This window comes from Arabidopsis lyrata, assembly GCF_000004255.2.
Source record: "Arabidopsis lyrata subsp. lyrata unplaced genomic scaffold ARALYscaffold_7, whole genome shotgun sequence".
Taxonomy (NCBI): domain Eukaryota; kingdom Viridiplantae; phylum Streptophyta; class Magnoliopsida; order Brassicales; family Brassicaceae; genus Arabidopsis; species Arabidopsis lyrata.
Window position 1 is genome coordinate 12,457,805 of NW_003302549.1, and position 20,557 is coordinate 12,478,361.

Sequence of the window (20,557 nt, forward strand, 5' to 3'; positions counted from 1 at the left end):
GTAGAACCTCGATTGGGATATCGAGGCTTCCAAAAATTGACGGGCAGGCCCAACCAAAGTAAGGCAAGGCCCACTCGCCTTAATAATTATGTTCGTCAAATTCTGTGTCGGCACGATCCGCCGTCTCTAAACGATCATTGACGGATCATCCTTCACCTCTGACAGAAACGGGTTACATAAAATGACAAAACTCATTCCTTTATATAGCCCAAAGAAACACTACCCTTCTCTAAAACTCCCGATGTGGGACATTTATTGATTTTTCTTCTTTCTATATTCTTTTAACCAGCTTCGATAACAATTAAACATTTAAAACCTACAAGTTCATTTTTATTTGTAACGTTTGAAGTTTGTTTGATAGAAAAATCATCTTTTAAAAGTTTTCGGCTTTTGATCAACCTCCATATCTAGACTTGAGAGCCTCTGGTGGTTCTTCTTCCATGATACCAGACCCTGTGCTGCTTAAATACTCTCTGATGGTCGTTTTTCGATCTCCCAAGAACGTATGATCCAGAAAGTTATTGTAAGCTTCATCTCCTAGGTTTTTAGCAGCCAACACACTGCAAAACACAGGAGATCTTCAACATATAAGAATCTTTAATCAAGTTCCAGCAGAAAACCATCAAATTTCCCATCCAAGTACCAAAAATTATTCAGAGCTAATTCAAGAACAAGGTTGTGGTGCAACAGTATAATTAGTTGTTGTTTCGGGCAACACTTGTTTCTCTCAATTTATTTGAAACAAGTTATGGTTGATGGTTTGTTAATTGATCATTTAGCTCTAAAGTTGGATAAGAACTGTAGTAAGGAGGAGAGTGTACCAATGTCTTAGATAGAGACGACAAGGTAAGATGTCGTCCCGCCAAATCTTCTCGATGTTGAATCTTCCATAATGTTGAAAGTAAATCTCTTTGTTTCCTGCAGATAAACAACAAATGAATAAATCCTATAATAGCTTCAAAATTTGAGACATTTAGATAGACTTGGAAGTACCTAACCTTTGCATCTAATCTGGAAGAACTCCTCATCACTGTATCGACCACAAAGTACCTGTTCATGCCTCAAAAACTCAAACTCGGCAAAGAGTAAACAAACAGCACAAATGTCATTAAGAACAAAGATTTGTTTAAACTAGACGAACCGCAGAATTGGTGTACGGTTTGCCTTCCATTGTTTCAGGAACAACCTATATGTAAGGAAAAAATGAACATTGTAACACACAGTAGGGCATATCTTGAAGCTAGAGGAAGAAGAGGAAGTAGTGACTCACAGCGAGAAACCGGAATTCAAGCTCCCTTTGAATAAAAGCCGGAATCTGTATTTTGATGTATCAAACCGTCAAAGATTATACATATACTTGTATCAAAAGATTGAAGCAGTTTTCAGAGATATCTCTTGGTACCTCTGAGCTTTTGATCTCAAAGACAGTAACCACAAGGCTCTCTCCTTCACATGGCTCAACACTCAAGCTTGAGATCTCCTGTTTCATTCATCACATTCAGAATTGTATATCTAATTCCAAAATAATATCTATAATCTCTAATAAAGCTTTGCCATTATTATTCATTCACAGAAGTTTCATAATCAGTTTCTAAAAACTCCATTTTCTCAATACATAACCAATTATCGAATCCGACCTTAGTTTCAGGATTTGCGATCCCAAGTTCGAAGAAGATGGGAGCGGAGTGAGCGAAAACTCGTCGGAATCCTTGCAATTTCGCGATTCTGAAATTCTCCAAATCTGGAAATGTACTCCTCGCGCTTCTCTCTAATTAAGAACAAAAGCAATCAATCATTTATCGGTGATTCATGATCTCAATCAATACACAAACGAAAAGAGAAGTATACGCACCAGAGAGAAGAGAACCGAAGCCAGCGATGGAGATCCGATTATCAGATGAGAGAAGCTTCTCGAAATCAGATTCATCTTCCAATTCCAACAAATCGGAACCATGGATATCACGAGACACAGCCTCAATTGATCGGCGGCGATCCTGTCGTCTCCTGGAAGAAATTAACGAGACGGTGCTACGTGGAGGAGAGGCACGTGGTTTGCACGTAGTCGGAGAAAGCGCGTAAGAGAATGGTAATGATGTGAGTGAGAGTGAGACTGAGACTGAGAGAACAATCATTGGAGAAGAAGAAGAAGAAGAAGAAGAAGACGAAATGTGGATTTGGGTTAAGTATAAAACTTAAATACGAAAATTTAATTCCAAGAAAAGTATCATTTTTGCACACATAGAAAGAAGCTTTTGTCTCTGACTCTCTGATTATATAGCTTAAGTAGAAACTGGAGGTTTGGTGTGAATCTTTCTAAGTTTCCATTGTCTAATCTTTGCCAAAGTGGTCTCTACCTTCATCATTCGTGCTTCCGTCTTCAAAGCTAGCTCCTTTATTGCAAGCTTTCTCTGTTTTAATCTCTCATCATCTTCTTCCTTCTCAGCTACTCCATTAGAAGACTTGTTTTCATCATTCTTTTGCTCTGTTTCTTTTGTTGCTACTGTCTCATCTCCAGAAGCAATCTTTTGAGGAAGGTCTGGAACGCTGTTATCCGCCACCACAAGTCTACTTCTTGTATTCTCTATGTCACCAGACTTCTTCCTAGATTTGATCCTCTGAGCAACAGTCATGTTATCATCATCTTCTTCTGTGTCAGCACTCTCACCATCTTCTGTCTCAGCACTCTCATCATCTTCTGTCTCAGCAGCACTCTCATCATCCTCAAGAGCTAACTTGCGTCTCTTGTTTGTCGAATGCTTGGCTTTCTTCATTTCATCGTCCAACTTCTGATAGACTTGGCTCAATGGTACTACCTTAAGAGGTACATCATCATCACTATCATCATAATGATCAACTGTACTGCTTACATTGAAAGTTTCTGTTGATTCTTTCCGCATTTCTGAAACTGATTTCGCCCACCAGTCTCTGTATCTTGCAGTAACCGAAGCTGTGGCGAGGCGAGAAGGAACGTATAGCTTTAAACCAGCAAGCGGTTTGTTGTAATCATCCCATGCTTCTTGTTCTGTTAAGTTTCTTCTATGATTAGTACCCCAAACAGGAAGATCTTGCGCCAATCCGAATTGCATCGCCACTCTATTTGGATAGTAGTTCTCTACTAAACCAATACCAACAAGCTTAGACACTCTCACACATCTAGCAAAAGACACAAACTCATCATCATCATCATCATCATCATCATCATCATCATCATCACCATATAGACTCTCATCAATCCTCACCCACTTAGCTTCTTCAACATAAAACCGAGGTGGGTTCCAATTCTCCAAAGGTTCACTATAGGGACGCCAATCAAAATTACCATGAAAAATAATCAGTCCCACATTCTCAAATCTCTGTTTCAGACCACTCCATTGAGCAATCCTAGGTTGACCCCTTGGTATCACCTTAGCTTCTGGTCTTATACTCTTGAACCTCTCCCATATCCATACTTGAACAAGCTTAAAAAGAGAATCAAGATAAACATTTTGCATAGAGTCTAAAACACAGATTTGACTCAAATCATTGTACAGGTTTGCGAGAACAGCAGGAGCTAAAGCAATCCTTTCACCTCTAGCTAGACGAACAGCTATTGGGAAAACATCACTGAAAATCGAACGGCCAAACTTATCTGGAAACACAAACTTCGAAAGCCATAACACTAGAAACGCTTCATGCTCCATTTCATCATCTACAAAGCTTGAAATCCATGATTCCTGCTTCAAACACTCCTCCTTTCGTCTCTCTAGTCTCTCCACTGCTTCTTTCATTTCTGAGCTTTGAAGAGAAGCAAACACAGAAGAACCAGAGATAGAAAAACCCAAAAGCACATTAACATCTTCAAGGGTTATGGTTGCTTCACCCCAAGGGAACACAAATGTATTAGTTTCAGGACACCAATTCTGAGCGAGAGAGAGAATCAAAGACGGGTTTTTGTGGATTTTGTAAGTCGATGCTTTGATTGCTTCAAAAATCCCAGATTTTAACCAAGTGGGTTTGTGTAAAGCTGCCATTTTTTTAGCCCAAAACTGAAACTTTTTGTTGGGTAACCTCCACCCACGAAAGAAAACACACAAAGACGAAGCTTTTAACTCAGGAGAAGGAGATGGACGAAGAATACCTTCAAACCCATCAATGGAGGTGACAAAGGGTTTTAAAAAGTGAGCTTTTTTAATGATAGGTCGACTGTTATTCTCACTATAAGACACCATGAGTTCTTCTCTCTCTTCAACGAGATCTTCATCAATGGATGTTGAACCCATTTGGAGAAGAAGAAGATTGAAAATGGAGAAAAAATTGCCTCTTTGCTTTTGAAAGCAAATGTTGCTTGTGACAGGTGGAACAATGTACTATATATGGTAACTGAACTGAAAAAGAAATAAATACAAGAAAAATAATTCTTTTTTTTTTTTTTTTTTTGTCAACAGAATATAAATATATATTCATATCCCAAGCTTTTCACTAATTAAGAAATAATTTCAGTGTTTTGCAGTGTGTGACGTGTGAGGGAAGATTTAAAAAGAAATGAAAAAAATTGCAATCTAACAATAGATTTAGCTTTTATAGGAGCAGGAAAAGGTGACAAAATTGAACCTATCCTTAAATTTATAACTATGTAGCATTAATTTTCCGTTTGGCCATAATGAGTATTTAGGTTCTGGTTCAATTATGGTTTGTACTAAGAGACTAGAGAAACTCTGGACCAATATGGGCTTCTTGTTAGTTTTATTCTCATGCATTATTAATTGGGGAATTGCATTCTATAACCAACAAAAAAATTATAATTCAACAACTAACCATACTAACCATGCATCTATGTTATTCTTTGTATTATGTGTATTAATGACAGCTTTACCCTTTAGTCATCTTCCCATCATTTCTCTCTTTTTCTATTTCTTTTTTTATTCTCCCTTTGTTTATATTTATAACTAGTTTTTTATATGATTTGTTTAAATTTTGTAATTTCATTTTAAAAAAAAGGAATTGGAGGCTATAACCAAAAAAACAACTTTATTTAACAAAATAAGCATAGTAACCATTAACCTACAATATACTTTATATTATCGGTTGGGTCCATTCGGTTTCGGTTCTTTCGGTTTCAAAATTTAGTATCCATTCGGATATTTTAAAATTTCGGTTCGGTTCCGGTTGTTTCGGTTTTAAAATTTAGTATCCATTCGGTTATTTTGCTTATGATATTTTCGGATATTTCGGTTATTCTTGAGTATTTTCTTATATTTTTGGATATATTTCGATTATTTTCGAGTATTTTAACTATTTTTACATATTTTCAAGTATTTTTGATTATTTGGTCTATAAATAACTAATTATTTTGAAAATATAATTGTGTTTCGGATATTTAGGTTACCCGAAATATTCCGGTTCGGTAATGATTCGATTACGGTTATTTCGGTTATTAAATTTACTATCTATTCGGTTATTTTCAAATTTTTGGTTCGGTTCGGTTTTTTTCTTCGGTTTCGGTTCGGTTTATTTGCCCATGCCTATCTATAATAATGACAAATATGTCCTTGTTGCATGACTAACAGTTATCATTGCTCTCTCTCATTTACGTCACACTTTCTTTTCTTCACACCGGTTTTCTCCTCCCCTCCTTTCTTCACTCTTCTTTTCTTTCAGTTTTTTTTTTATTCTTTCATTTATATTTGCACTGAATATCTTCACACAAAATTTTCAGATTTCATATTCTCACTTAAAAACATATATATTTATGTTCATGATTCTTTAAAAGAAAAAGACTTAAGACTTATTTTGTATGAATTTTTAAAAACTTGATAAAAATTTATAACGAACTAAAATATGATTATAAATACAAACATTTTTGTACTATACAAAACACGAGAATAAAACAATAGCGTGAGGTTATTTTATAGGTATAATGTCCCTTATTCGACATGTGTTTACCTCGAAAAATTGGGTTTTATATGTTGTATTATTTAGGGGTATTACTTCCTTTCTTTGATATGCATTTAATTTGGTCATTTGGGTTCTCTATGTTGTATCCCTTATAGGGTATAGCGTTCTTTATTCGTCGTGCGTTTAATTCAGCATTTTATGTTCTCTATGTTGTATTTGTTAGGGTATAACACTCTTTTTTATACATATGTTTTTGGTTTGAGTGAAGGTTCTTAGGTTTAATATTTAAAGTTAAAGATTTATTTATTTAGAATTGTGGAAAATAGTATAGTACAACATTCTATTCATATAGATTCTATATAGTACGCCTTGTATTTAAATACAAACACTATTCACTATTATAATTTTTTCACATCCTATTGTTAAAATTCAAACTATGTTTCATTCAGAAAAAAATGTATATATTTTTAAGATAGATTTGAAATTTCGATCTCTCTTTGGTTGCTCTTTGGATTGATACTTTCACATGCGTTTAATTAAAGATATTTGGTTATCTTTTAGGTATAACATCTTATCGAAAAATTGGGTTTTCTATATTGTGTATTTAAGTTATGATTTTTTTTTGTGCGTTTAACTTTGTCGTTTGGGTTCTCTATGTTGTATCACTTAGGGTATAGTGTTCCTTCTTTAGCATGCGTACTATTTTGTATTCTTTGTTATCGTCACCATACTATATAGAACACTAAAATGTTCTATTCAATTTTTCTAAATAAATTCATTATTTTAATTTTAAAATTTATTAATACCGTTTGTAAAGATATATTTTAGATTCGGGTTTAGACTTTTGGATTTAGGGTTTAGTATTTTAGAGTTAAAAGTTGATTTAAGTATAATATATAGGAAATAATATAGTACTATATCTATTTTTGTGTGCTTATGTATAGTACACCATATTTTTAGTTACAAACACTATTCACTATTTTAAAAATTTATGTCCGTTTTAAATAATTCAACCAACGACATATTCAGAAAAAATTCTACTTTTTTTTACATAGGATCACAAAGTTAAATTAATTTTATTTTAAAAGCTATGTACCAAACAAATGTGAGATGGTGGATTAAAAAAAAATTCAAAAATAAAAGAAAAAATAAATAAAATAAATCACCTTTACTAGCACATATACGTGTGCTATACTTAAGGGTGTTTTTGTCATTTCTCTATATCTGATGGTTATTCTCTTTGTTTTTAAAATTAGTGTGCTATATTCTTAATTTCATTTATCTTTTTGGTCACTCACCTAAATGACCCTTATTAATTTGATACTTTTTTTTTTTGAACAAAACTATTAATTTGATACTATCCACAACAAAACATTGGTTAAAATTAGCCAAATTGTTTTAGGACTGATTTGTATCACAACCTTTTTGACTAAATGCAACAAGTCTAATTGTCAGTTCCAAAAAAACAAAAAAAAAGAAGAAACACAAACACAAACACCATATCTATAATCTTTTATCACATACTTGAAAACAAGAAAGCTTATATTAAAATGTCTAACAGCCTAGGAATAAAAGACTAAAAAGAATTACTTCACTTTTTTTCCAACAAGTTTTTTTTTGAGTTTAGTGTTCTTCTCTTTTTCTTCTTCCTGAATAAGCTCTTCTTGCCTTTCCAATGCAATAGTTTCTTCATATGTGAATTCAATTTTGTTGCAGAAGATATAGTCAAAAACAAATACCTCCAAAGCCCATCTACCATAATCAGCTAATTGCTTCTCATCGTGCTCCATATTATACTGTGTTTGGACATTGCCAACCTAGTTTCACATGAAATAAATTTCTTCAAAAAAACGTTACTAACACAAATAAAATTTATAATTGACGTTGAGCCATAGGAGACTAACCTGCACAAGCTTTGGAGAACCCATTTCAGGCAATGGCGCAAGAACAAATCTCTCTAGAAGTAACATGGGATTTTTAACAAGAACAAACATATCATTGGTCACACTAGCAATTAGAGCTTGAAATTCTTTGGCATCAATTGTTCTTTCATTCTTAGTTTCGTCTTCTTTGATCTTTAAAGCGAATTCTTTGTCATCATTTGTTCTCTCCTTCTTAGTTTCCTCTTCAAGAGTCTTCATAGCCGATTCAATTTGGTTACTGATCATCAATTCTCTCGCAACCACGCTTGCAAGTCTTTCTAATTTTCTCCATTTTTCTTCAAGAGACTTTAACCCATAAAACAAGAAATCCATCACAATAGTGGATGTAACTTCATTCTTGATGAGATAATAAGAATTATCGGGTATTAGCACTGGGTTTTACTGTAGTTTATAACTTTTTATTTATTTTAAAAAACAGGTTATTTTGTAAATATTATAAACCATGCCTGTAAGTAAATAAATAAACTTCAAATTTATTGAGAGTTTTTAATAGACGTGTTCTCTCTCGCGTCTCTCGTCTCTCGTCTCTCCAATGGCGAAATCCGACGAGTTTCGTATGAACTTTTTATTTCTGGCAATTGTGCCGTGTTCTCTCGTCTCTATCTCTCTCGCAGGGCCAATCATTGTGGGTATAATGGTGGATGCCCGGGACCAAGTTATTATAATTTCTTTTTCCGCCTTTGTATTAAGCTTTTCTATTTTTCTTAATAAATGCTTTGCTACAAAAGGTGTTTTTTTAGTGAACGTTAATTAACTCCTAATTTTTTAAGACAAAAAAAGAAATTCGATTTTCTCTCCTATTTACTAGGGCGACGAAGAATCAAAGTCTCTAAGTGCAGGATAACCCCAGGGGGTTACGGGTTTTTTTCTACCAATTGGAGCCCTCCCTTCACCACCTCCATGGGGATGATGGTTCGTGAAGTTGACGAAACTTTTGGCTCGGGAATAGATAAATTGAAAGAGACAATCGCAGACCAGAATGCGAAGATCGGGGAACGAATTCATGCTCTGCTCTTGTGGTTGCAATCAAGGAGCAAGGAGGAGGAGAATCTGCAAGTCGAATGCTCATCCAGCCTCGCCGCAACTTTCAGAGTCACCGGATTTCAATCGTCGTGTGAGAATCTCATGTGAAGAGATTGACGAGAGAAGGTTGAAGGGTTTATGTGTGTTTTGCAAAGAGCCAGAAATTCCGAATCATCATCTACAACACAAGAACTCAGGTATTCTCATGATTGATAGTGAAGATCATCTCTCTAATGCTATGGAATTTGAAGAAATTGGGGTTGAGATATCGAGTCATGTGTGGCTGTCGAATTCATTTGGCTGTGAATTAGAGACTGGTGAAACCAATTATGATGAAGATCGATTCCTTATTGATTCAGACTTGGTAGAAATTGATGTTGCTAAGTCTTGTGATGATGAACAATTTTCGGATAATGGGAAAGTGTTTGGATTCAACGTAGAAGAGAGTGAAACATATTCTTGGATTGAACAGAATCAATTGATTCAAGAACAAGCCGATATTCATCCCATGGATTCAGTTATGGAACCTAGTCTGGAATCTAGTGATCTGTTCTTGTCGAACAGAAATGATAGTTTAGCCAGTGATGCATAATTGATCCAGCAGCTGGAACTGAAAGATTGTGCAGAGAATTTGTCTCAAGTTGTTCTGCAAACGAAACTGGAGTTGATTCACACCAAGATGTTGTTGCCTTTCTTTCTCATCAACACCACTGAAGTTTCAGGAACTGCTGAGAATTTTCGGAAATTGCCAACAATATCAAATAAAAGTTATGCATTTAAATTGTTCGGTAAAATGTCTCTTCACCAAGACAGCCAAAACATGAAGAAGAAAAGGAAGGCGTCAAAGTCTTGGATGTTTAAATACAAAAATCAGAAACAGGGAATCAAGAGTCTACACAATCAAGATATATACTTTGCTCCTTTGTGTGATCCTGAGACTGATTTTGTAGTAGAAGTGGTTGATTGGTGTGAGCCAAGAAGAAGTGGTTGGTGGTACGCCCGTTGAGGAACATCTGTTGGTTCGATGAAAGAGAAGGAGAAACGCACTAGTCTTGGAGCAGGTCCGGTCGGAAGCAAAGCTGAGGACGGCGCCAATACCATAATGTTGATAATGTGGATTTTATGGTTAAGACCGTGGTTTCTTGACACTGATTATTCGCCTCGAATCATTTTCTTTGAAATGCTAGATTCCTTTTGTTAATGTTCTGTTCTCTCTGAAACAAACTCTACATTAAGTTGCTAATCTGGTTTGATGCGATTTTGAAGCTCCAATCAATTTATGATGAAGACCTTAAAGCGGAAGACGAGGATATGATAAGACCACGGACATAACCACTTGAAACTTTTACAGCAGCTGGTTACTAAAAATGAATTACTAAAAATGAAGACGAGGATATGATAAGACCACGGACATAACCACGATAGAAAACATCTTACATTACTAAAAATGTTTGACAAAGGATCTTGACTAGTATATAAAATATAGTATATAAAATATATGTGCCTCTCCACTCATTGCCAATTGGTTTTGAGTTGGAAGCCCATATTCTAATATGGTATCAGAGCCTGATCCGTACATGTCCAAATCCAATCCACCATCGGTCCGGCCCAATAGTTGGCCCGCTGATCCATGCCAAAGCATACCGAGATCAATGGCTAGAGCCATCATCTCGAGGGGGCGTATTAGGGATAATATTATCCCACATTGGAAAGGACAAGGGATCTTGACTAGTATATAAAATATATGGGTCTCTCCACTCATTGCCAATTGGTTTTGAGTTGGAAGCCCATATTCTAATAGAGTCCAAATATTTCAAATGCACTTTTCTCAAAGAGGTTTGAGATTTAGGAGAGAATGAATTTGAAGTTTAAAATCCAGCGACACCCAATAAGGAATTACAGGAGAGTCGCAATAAAATGCAAAGACGTTGTTTCTCATTCTTCAACCATGGCTGAGGGCATCTTGTCACGGATTTTTGTTGTGAGTACGTCTCACGAAGTATGGGAAATATTGAAGCGTGAGTACATGGGAGATCAAAAGGTAATCACCGTTAAACTACAGACAGTACGTCATAGTTTCAAAACAATTTTGAAGAAAGAAAAAAAAAACTATACAAGAGTAATTAGCAAGAATGCCTACCAACTGAGCGATCTCGACCATTACCAAAGTATCATATCCTCATTTTACGAATGGCAACACTAGAATTGATTTCTTTTAATAGCAATTCTATTATAGCAAACTGAATTAGTTTATGACTAATATGTAATAATAACTCTTAGTTTTAAAAATTTGTAAAATAAATGGCGCATATAAGTTTATGATGGATTAACCAATCCTTGCTAAATAATAATAATTCAGAATTAGCAGAGTGTCAGTAAGCTGAGAAGAATTTGAGATCCTCGGCATAGATTTTAACTCGTCCATCATCTTCTCTTTATCTTCAAGATCACAAGTTGATTTCATGGAGAGTGAAACTCTTTTTAAACACATAGAGTTAACAAGGATGTTGTGAGACCCTGTCCCGGACGTCTCGGCGTCCGGCGACCCAAGGTTCACGTTCGTGCCTCTTCCCGGCCGAACCTCCATATTTTTCGCGATTTAACATAGAATTGCCTTTACTAGGCTTAAGTCTATAATCGCTTTGTTATTACCCAGCGGAAGTCTTTCTACCCTTGGTCTAATTCCAACCATCCCTTGTACCGGTTTGATCGTCTTTGTCCCAAAGACTTTAGATCAATCTTTAACTCGGCCAAGACATGCAATTTGTTCGCTAACCATTCTAAGTCTAACGATTGCATATTCCTTTATCCTTAATCCAACGGCCAATTCCCAAACGTCTATCTTAACTAATAAGTTAGATTCGTTTACATACCTTGGCCTACATGCGGATTGGATTCCTCTTCGATCCGTCCATTGATCCTTCTCTTAGCCCTTTCGTCACCTTGTTCCATTCATACAACGATTCTTAACCGATCATGTATTGATGGACCAATCTCTATCGTTACTTAGCCATACAACCAACCAACCCCACTGGTCTAAGTCCCACGATAGAGATTGGGGATCGTACGTTCTCCTTGGTTTACGGTGGCCAAATCAAACTCTTGGCTTATTGGTCCATCCGTCCTCCAAACGTACGCCCCTTCGGTTTCATGGTGGACAACCAAGCCCTCGGCTTATCGAACCATCCATGTTTCCGATCCGGTCGTTTATCACTACGACCGCCCACGGTTTATTAACCGTTTACCCGTCCGGTCCATGGTGGTCGGTATAAGCTTCGGCTTATCGATCCATCCATGCGATCCGAACAATATCATTATCACACCCAAGGGTCCGTGGATTCATCCATCGGATTATCGTAGGCTAGCCCATGAAATCATTCGTCCGTCGGCCATTGGTTTGCTCGCGGGTCCAACATCCGTTTTGTCCATCGGTTCTCACCGTGGACTTTCCCGTTGGTTATCCGTCGAGTCACCATAGGTCTTACCGATTTCTGATCGGATCCACCAAGGCTGAGACGTTTGATTCATAAAGGCGGCCACGATATTTGGTCCTTACGTGGAGAATCACGTGCCTTACCCATTCTCGGTGCTTTCTCCCTTTCTCTGTGAGATTGCATCTATGGGCGACCCTTAGGTGTGTTCGGTTGCACTTATCCTCGTGCTTCCTCGAACACCTTTCCCTTCTACACCTTTCCGATTAACTCCCCGTTAACCCTATCATTCCATCGGTCTATCTTTGGATTCGTCAATACCTCCATATCGACAATCTGAGATTTGCCGATCTATTTCCTTTTCGTGTCCTTCCCTCGACGATCTGATTTCTAGAACGGACGATCCATCGACCCCATAATCGAGCTATCGATCCGAACCATCAATCGAATCGTCGAACACTCCGTCCATCCAACTACTTGATCGAATTGTCGTTCCATCGATCGATACCACGATCCGATCATTCGGTCGACCCAACCATCTTACCCGATCCGACCCGTCTCTCCGACGAACGATCCATCTGTTCTGATCCGTCTCTCCGACGAACGATCCATCTGTTCCGATCCGTCTCTCTGACGATCGGTCCGATCAATCCATCCAAACATTCCATCAAACCGTTGGATCGGGAGGTAGCATGCGCATCAGTTCGGTCGAGGCTCCGAGAATCCATTCCGATTCCGGAGATACTCGCCGAGCCGCACCCCCTTTCAGACCAACAACTTCGAGGTGTGTTTTGGACTCTTTTTGGATTGTGATGGTGATTGTGAGATGTCTTGGGCGTCCTCCCTTATATAGGGGGCAAATGGGTGTGTTTCCAAAACATCACATCCGTTCGTTGCATCCTTCCGAAAGGTTGCGTCTTTCCGATCGTAATCGTTCGGCCTTATCCACCCTTTGGCCAACGGTAACCGTTCATCGGTAACCGCTCGACCTTACACCTCTTTATCCCGAGCTACCATAGTCTACCAGCTCGAATGTCACCTGACCGGACCACCCAGCTGGGTCAGTACTCGATCAGTTCACCGAGCTCGGTTGAGCTGCCGCTCAGCTCACCTAGCTGAGCTAGCTAGTCCTCCAGCTGGTTTAGTTCACCTAGCTGAGCTAGCTAGTTCATCCAGCTCACCTAGCTAGATTAGCTCGGACAGTTTCGTCCGTTCTTTTCGGCTAAGTCTTTCGGTCCGTTTTCTCGGCCTTGACTACGCCATTCCCAATCTTTCCATGATCATTTCTCCACGATCACTAGATTATCCCGATATCGTCTAAGTCACCTACCCTTTTCATGACTTAAACGTTTCATTCCTTCCTTGGGTTAACTTATTCATTGGTCTTTCTCGACCATGATCTAGTTTTCCCTAGAACAAACAGGCCCCCTTTAGGATCGCGGGACGCGGGTGTTACAGATGTATCTTATGAGTTCCTTCTCTTCGCTTCTTCCTCCATATTCTTTCCATTCAAAGATTTCGAGATGGGTTAACAAGCATTTAGGAACATAACTCGGACGATTCCAAGAAAGTGGTAAATTCTCAATTATACCGATGCTCTAGTAAGATACAAGAAAATAAAACATTTACTTCAGTTTTAGTCCACCAAAATTTGCATGCGCTTGATTAAAATAATGGAAAGAGTACGAACTTGGTCAATAAGAAGTAGTTTTAGTTTTGGAGAATTTTGAACTAAAACCATAAGTGGTTCCAACCAATCAAAATTACGTGGTTGTATCCTACACTCTACAAGCTGAGAGAAATTAATAGTGGTACAACACTTAACCTGCAATGAATATAATCACTACATAAGTGATCGTTTGAAATATAACCACTAGGAACAAAAGTGACAGTGAGAGAAATATCAACACGTACCGTTGCTATGTTCAAATGTACATCGAAAAAAATGAGCGAAGAGAACATAAACTTGCCACCTGGGTAACACATAACAAATATACTTGCTTTATCAAGGTGAGGTGTGTTTTCAATCGTGCAAGAGTCTCCCGAATTATCATAGACGATGACTTTAGTTAGAGCATAAGAATCAATAACCAAAGACCCCCTAGTATATTCTATACTATGATTCTTTTCATACACATACACTAAGAACTTTAAAGAAGATACTTTCACTTTGAAATTTTTCACGTTGTCTTCAATATGTCGTTTCACATATAAGTCCTTGAGGTTATGACAACCTGATAAAAGTCTAACTAGAGAATCTTCGTCTTTAAAAAAGACACACTTAAGATCAAGCCTCGTAAGTGATGGGAGATAAGAGTGAGAAACAAGTTCCACTAAAATCTTTCGGGAAAGTCTCAAATGGACGAGAGTATGGCATGTGTAAAGGCTATCGGGCAACTTGATAGGTTTTGGTGACCAATTGAGCGTAAAAAATAGTTCGCATACTTTGCGATCAATCACATTTGTAATCCACTTTCCGACATCTTCATCGACAGGACATTGTCGACCGAGATGTACAGATATACTTTCTAATACAGGTGCCTTGTGAATTTTCAATGACTTATCCAAAAACTGCCAAACACTTTTGCATTCACTATCAATAATTTTTTTGTTGTCTTTGTAATTGAGTTTTGACATCATCGTCCAGATAGACAACCACCGTTTTGACAAAATCATGGTAGCCACTGCATCTTTTGTTGGGACAAGCAATAATATTTGCACAAGCAAATCGTCGGGTAAGTCATTGATCATGGTTTCACCTACTTTTCTCTGAACATTTTCAGCTTCTGAAGATATTTTATTCATCAAACAACACAAAGAACCCATTCTTGACTCAAAAATTATGAATTAGTTGTACACAATGCAACCACATTATATATTGCTATTTCCAGTTTAAATTATCTAGAAAATATAACCTAATAAGTTACTTATAAAATATTTATAGATTTTCTTCCACAAGTACCATTTATATTGCTTTTGTGTATGCCAATTTAGTTAAAGTTTTGATATGGATATCTTACAATTATAAATTCTAAATTTATATAGGAAAACAAAGAGAATTTGAAATATATATATAATATTGAAATTAATTGTATTTCCAAAGTAATTGATATGTGATGAATTAAGAGTTATAAGAATATCTTCATATATATATGTACAACAATACATAAGGAAAAATATCTTGACAAAAATGTTTTTAAATTAGTTATAAACCACACAAAAACATTATACAGTATATTGTTATTTTCTTTTATAAAAATATAAACTATTCCCATTTAGAAAATAGCTATAGATTTGTTTTCTTAAGAGTTAATTTTTTTCTATACACCTTATGTCCATACAAAATCATAAACTCTAAAAAATAAAATAATTTTAAAAATTGGAAAAAGAAACAAAATATCAATTAAAGCTCAATGTAGTTCTAAATTAAACAAATATTTGGGTTAAATGTAATTGATATGTGAAGATTGTAAAATTTATATGAATATTATATATGTTTTACAAAAGTACATAGTATAAACTATAAAGCATGATAATCAACTTGTATTTAATTCAAAAAAAAATGATTAACAACAAGTAAAGCCCGTTGCATTGTTTCACATGCCAATTAGAATAATGTATCCATACCCAAACCAAAAACTTAGATTTACATGGTAACATGTAGGGGTGTTAAAATTGATAAACCGATTCAAACCTATCCATAATCCAGTGAATTTAGTCTTAAATGGTTTTATGAGTTGATCTAACTCATTTGTTAAATGAATTGAGTCAATCCATTAATCCAATTATTTGATGGTTTAATGGTTCAATGAGTTGATCCATAAAAATGAAATATTTAATTAATTTATTATTATTATTATCATCATATAATATTACAAATAATATTTAATGCCATAAATGAGTTATGATATCACGTTTTTGACGGGAAAATCACGGAATCATGTTTTCGTGGAAAAATCTAGAATCACGTTTTTCGCAGGGGGGGGTGGGTGAGAATACGGAATCACGTTTTTGGCGAGAAAATATGGATCGCTTTTTGGCGAGAAAATACGGAAAAGCGTTTTTGGGGAGAAAATTACGGAATTATATTTTTGGCGGGAAAAATGTGAAATTGCTGGGAAAATTACGGAATTATGTATTTGGAGGGGAAAATGCGAATTGCTTTTTGGCGGAAAAATGCTGAATTGCGTTTTTGCGGGAAAATTATGAATTATGTTTTTAGCGGAAAATGTGGAATCATGTTTTTGGCGGAAAAATGTGGAATCACGGTTTTGACGGGAAAAATAGGAAATCACGTTTTTGGCGGGGAAATGTGGAATCAATTTTTGGCAGGAAAATCACGAATTCACATTTTGGCGGAAAAATTCGGAATCACGGTTTCGGCGGAAAAATATGGAATCATATTTTTGGCGGAAAAATACAAAATCCCGTTTTTTGCGGAAAAATGTTGAATCACGTTTTGGAGGAAAAATTTATTTCATGGATTTAATAGTTAAATCATGTTTACTTTTGTTTACTAAAATCGGTTTAGACATTTGATTTGGTTATATTTTGTTTAGACATTTGATTTTGAATGTTTACTCTTTATTAGTTTGGTTATGAGTAATCCACTAATTTATTCTAACATAATCATTTCAATCCAATTCATTAAACTCACTAATCCATTAAGATCCAAATTTCTCATTCATTATATCCATAGATTGGATTGGTTTGGATTGATCCATTAACTTTTATCCATTTTGACACATTTAGTAACATGCAACAACAAACATAAGTTATGTGACCAACACCATGTTAATTTTGTCACTGTTTTAATGTACCGTCATGTGGACCATATTGTTTTTGGTAGGTACACCTATTATAACATGTTATATGGCTACACATTCTAACTAAATCAATATACAAATACCCACATCAAAGAACAGATTATCATGGTTCAAACATAGGTTATATGACCAACAACATAACTACAAATCTGGTCAATGTTTTAGTGTATCACACGATATAATCGACTGCATTGGGTTATCCTCGAATGGAAAAAAAAATCGACCTAATTTAAACTAACAATGTGATACGTGGATGAATTTTATCAACGCATTTTTTAATAATATTTTTGTGGATAATTGGTCGATAATCAATACAATAAAAACAATAAAGGTCTCTCCAGGTTGACCTTATTAAGAATTTAAGATCGTCATCCAATTAAAACATTTCGATTAATATAGTTGAGATTTTCCAACCAATAATAGTTTTTCTTTGTCCCACATCATTTTTTTCTGTTAAAGCTTTGTCCTATTATCTTGGGTTTACTGTTTGAAAAGAAGTGAGCTTATTATTAAATGTTGGGCTAATTATATTCTTCTTAACTATTTCCTTTTTAAATCGACATATGATATGATGCTTTTCGTTTTCGTGATTTTGGGTTTTATGTTTTCATAGAAGGAAAGCCGATTCGTACTAGGCTCCAAAACGAGGAGGCGAAGCTTCAACAAGAAATTGATAATTATGAATGAATTCTACATTTAATAAGAAGATCAAAATCATCCATATATATTATTTATGGTCTTCTGTTTTGAATTAGATTCATAATCGCAAGTTTTTTTTTCCTTTTTCTGTGTATTTATCTCAGTGACTTGCCTAAAGAACATACCGCATAGCGTTTACGAACTCCTTGAATTCACAGTCTGCACCAATTCAATGTATCCACCAATTCATCAGGTTCATATCTGATCATTTTGTAAGATCTTTGTCGAACATGTGTTACTTACTTCTTAGTGATATAAAGTTCCATTTTTTATGATTCTATTCATTCTTTTTTCCTAGATTTTGGTCTGATATGTTTGTATTGCAATTCTTAGTATAATAGCTTGATCCATAGTATTATATATGATGCGATTTGGTTAAACGTTGCTTATTTGCTATGGTATGTTATAACTAAGGTTGGTTGAGGGTTTATGGATTGTTGCTTCTTATTAATATATCAAGTTCCATTTTTTATGATTGTATTTATTCACATCTCATTTGTTTGTGGTTTGTGTTTTGAATTAAGGTGATCTCATGCGGGCTCAAACGCTTGATCTTCTTTGTTCCAAGAACTACTTAATGGTGGATATAAGATTAGAGAATGACAAAGAAAAAACTGGATTTCCAAGGCTCCACTTCTAATGCTAAAACCGTATGATCGCCATTTCAACCCTAAACGAAACCAAATCACAGTATTAAACCAAACAGAAGCTAAAAGCAACAGATCTTAGACTGAAGTGGAAAACATCTTACATAGCAGAAATCAAGTTCACAAGAAGAAGGAATATATAATTTTTAATTTCACCTAATTCTTTGTAGTACTTACGAAACCTAGATAGGCTAAATTGAAGTTATTAAGCACATTGTTCGAACAAGTCTACGAAATTGAAGTTAGCACCAACACAACCTGTTTGCGTAAATGTCGGTTTCTCGAGCAATGTATTACCTTAAGCCAAGCGTAGTTCCTCACAAAGTTGCTTCTTCACCTAGAAAATCTGATGATGGGTCAGTTTCAATGAACGAGACAATAACAAGAGTCCTCAAGTGGAATATATCGACATGACGAAGTTTCAGCTGTTGTTTCAATTGAAAGGAAAGCATTGAGTAATCTGTACATAAGGCCGAATTCAGAGGCAATTGGTACTACTTACTAATTGTTTTATATGACTTTGTTTATTAGATTTGTTCTTTATATTAATTATTGGTATTGAATTGATTGCTTGGATTGCAGGTAACTATTGTAGCAGAGATGTATTGTCTGATATGAAAATGGATAAGAATCAAATTAAATTGTCAACATTGCCGATAACAATGCGGATCGGCAGCTTTGTGCAACATCTTCTTGTGACATATATAAGCATTTGCATGCCTTCGAGGTGATAACTCATATTCGATTTTGAACCAGGATGTGAGATTTAGCTTTATGTTTGCAAGTTTCTGCATCTGTAACTCTATATGTTAGGCTAAGAAGCGGCATGCGGTTAATTTCTTGGAGAGAGTTTTAACATCTTTTTCCTTTATGATTTCAGAGAGTTCATGACTCGAAGAATCGTTTGTTAGATTTAGTCAGCAAACCATGTTCTCTTCTCTGGACCTTCAGTTGCATCACTGGAGACGATGTAACTAGAGAAGCATCTTATCTTCCTATTTCGATATGTCTGACTTGATTTTTCATCTTTGAAATTTTGTTCGTGTTGACTCACACAGAGACTGAATTTTTCAAACATAACGAGTGATTCTACTTCGTGACACGGACTCAGGTCTCTGAAAACGTAACTGGAAAACACACGAGCCCCTGGGAAGATGAGAGAGAGCTGTCGTGTTGGCGTGTTGGAAGTACTAGTGAAGTGATTGGGAAGAAAAGGAGTCTAAGTCTCTACGTCAAAGGTGAGAACAAAGTGAGTGGTTAGACCATGACGGAATACTATCTCCACGACAGTGGCTCATTCCAAAATCAAGTTCTCTGTCACCATAAAGTACCATGATTAGGTGTCTTGGTAAGTTTTTAGTGAAGAGGATGACTTCTACTTCTATGTTTAATGAGAATCTTATATGTTTTCTTGTTTGGATATATTTGAAGCTACTCTAAAATAGGTTTATGGAGTTCAATGAGTTACCAGAAATCATACGGACTCCATTGCAAAAGCTATGCCTGCATATTAAAAGTTTGCAAGTTGGATCCATATGCTCATGCTTGGCAAAGGCACTGCAGCCACTAGATGCACTTGCTGTTGAGAATGCTATTGATGTAATAGCTTATAAAATAGGAGACTCTCTAAACCATCATGTTACAGAGCAGCACCTCTGGTCTTGTTTTGCTGGAAGAAATGTGATTTATGCTTGTTGTGTTATTAGGATTTGTGGTTTGTCTTTGGTCAAGATTAAGGCTTGGATTTTTGTGAGCAGGAATGGGAACTAAGATGCATTGTGAAAGCTTATTCGGTGGATATGATCACTCTATGAGAGATCTCAACAAAGCTTATTTGTAGATTGCCATTATTGTTTGTACCGAGGTTGTAACAACAAATAACTATAGGATTTTCGGGGAGAACGAAGTGACTTCTTTATTAACGACGAACGAGATCGGTTAGCTACAGGGAGGAAATGACGAACGTGCAGACTATGAGCTACGAATAACCAACGAACATATACGCAAAGAACTATGATTAACGAACGAAGGTTTACGCAAAGAACTATGAACAATCAACGACCGTATACGCAAAGAACTATGAACGAAAGTATACGCTATGAATAATTCTCTGA

General features: G+C 35.9%; 4 protein-coding genes across 4 annotated transcripts; all 4 read right to left on the reverse strand.

The window, feature by feature from the left end:
* Positions 1–225: 225 nt before the first annotated feature.
* Positions 226–2,227, reverse strand: LOC9304236. The gene is made up of 8 exons (XM_021018652.1): positions 1,853–2,227; positions 1,638–1,768; positions 1,403–1,480; positions 1,271–1,315; positions 1,142–1,186; positions 999–1,050; positions 822–918; positions 226–560 (listed from the first exon to the last, which is right to left on the reverse strand). The coding sequence occupies exons 1-8, from the start codon at positions 2,130–2,132 to the stop codon at positions 395–397; spliced, it is 894 nt and encodes a 297-aa protein (XP_020874311.1). The 5' UTR covers positions 2,133–2,227; the 3' UTR covers positions 226–394.
* On the reverse strand, positions 2,174–4,408 carry LOC110226606. The gene has a single exon (XM_021018651.1). It carries the CDS (start codon positions 4,257–4,259, stop codon positions 2,280–2,282), a length of 1,980 nt encoding a protein of 659 aa, XP_020874310.1. The 5' UTR covers positions 4,260–4,408; the 3' UTR covers positions 2,174–2,279.
* Positions 4,409–7,204: 2,796 nt separating this feature from the next.
* LOC9306259 (MATH domain-containing protein At5g43560) lies at positions 7,205–10,506 on the reverse strand. The gene is made up of 3 exons (XM_002870142.2): positions 10,485–10,506; positions 7,779–8,188; positions 7,205–7,691 (listed from the first exon to the last, which is right to left on the reverse strand). Exons 1-3 carry the CDS (start codon positions 10,504–10,506, stop codon positions 7,461–7,463), a joined length of 663 nt encoding a protein of 220 aa, XP_002870188.2. The 3' UTR covers positions 7,205–7,460.
* Positions 10,507–13,738: 3,232 nt separating this feature from the next.
* LOC9304237 (putative FBD-associated F-box protein At1g05080) lies at positions 13,739–15,103 on the reverse strand. Its single transcript, XM_021019503.1, has one exon. The coding sequence runs from the start codon at positions 15,095–15,097 to the stop codon at positions 14,057–14,059; it is 1,041 nt and encodes a 346-aa protein (XP_020875162.1). The 5' UTR covers positions 15,098–15,103; the 3' UTR covers positions 13,739–14,056.
* Between the last annotated feature and the right edge of the window lie 5,454 nt (positions 15,104–20,557).

Excerpts from the sequence above, each read along its gene's own strand:
- LOC9304236 (XM_021018652.1), bottom strand. The coding sequence starts at position 2,132 with ATGATTGTTCTCTCAGTCTCAGTCTCACTCTCACTCACATCATTACCA. Across the intron at positions 1,769-1,852 it reads CTTCGGTTCTCTTCTCTCTG|AGAGAAGCGCGAGGAGTACA; the intron begins GTGCGTATACTT and ends GTTCTTAATTAG. Across the intron at positions 1,187-1,270 it reads TTGAATTCCGGTTTCTCGCT|GTTGTTCCTGAAACAATGGA; the intron begins GTGAGTCACTAC and ends CCTTACATATAG.
- LOC110226606 (XM_021018651.1), bottom strand. The coding sequence starts at position 4,259 with ATGGGTTCAACATCCATTGATGAAGATCTCGTTGAAGAGAGAGAAGAA.
- LOC9306259 (XM_002870142.2), bottom strand. The coding sequence starts at position 10,506 with ATGGCTCTAGCCATTGATCTCG. Across the intron at positions 8,189-10,484 it reads GGCTCTAGCCATTGATCTCG|TGCTAATACCCGATAATTCT; the intron begins GTATGCTTTGGC and ends AGTAAAACCCAG. Across the intron at positions 7,692-7,778 it reads GTTCTCCAAAGCTTGTGCAG|GTTGGCAATGTCCAAACACA; the intron begins GTTAGTCTCCTA and ends ATGTGAAACTAG.
- LOC9304237 (XM_021019503.1), bottom strand. The coding sequence starts at position 15,097 with ATGGGTTCTTTGTGTTGTTTGATGAATAAAATATCTTCAGAAGCTGAA.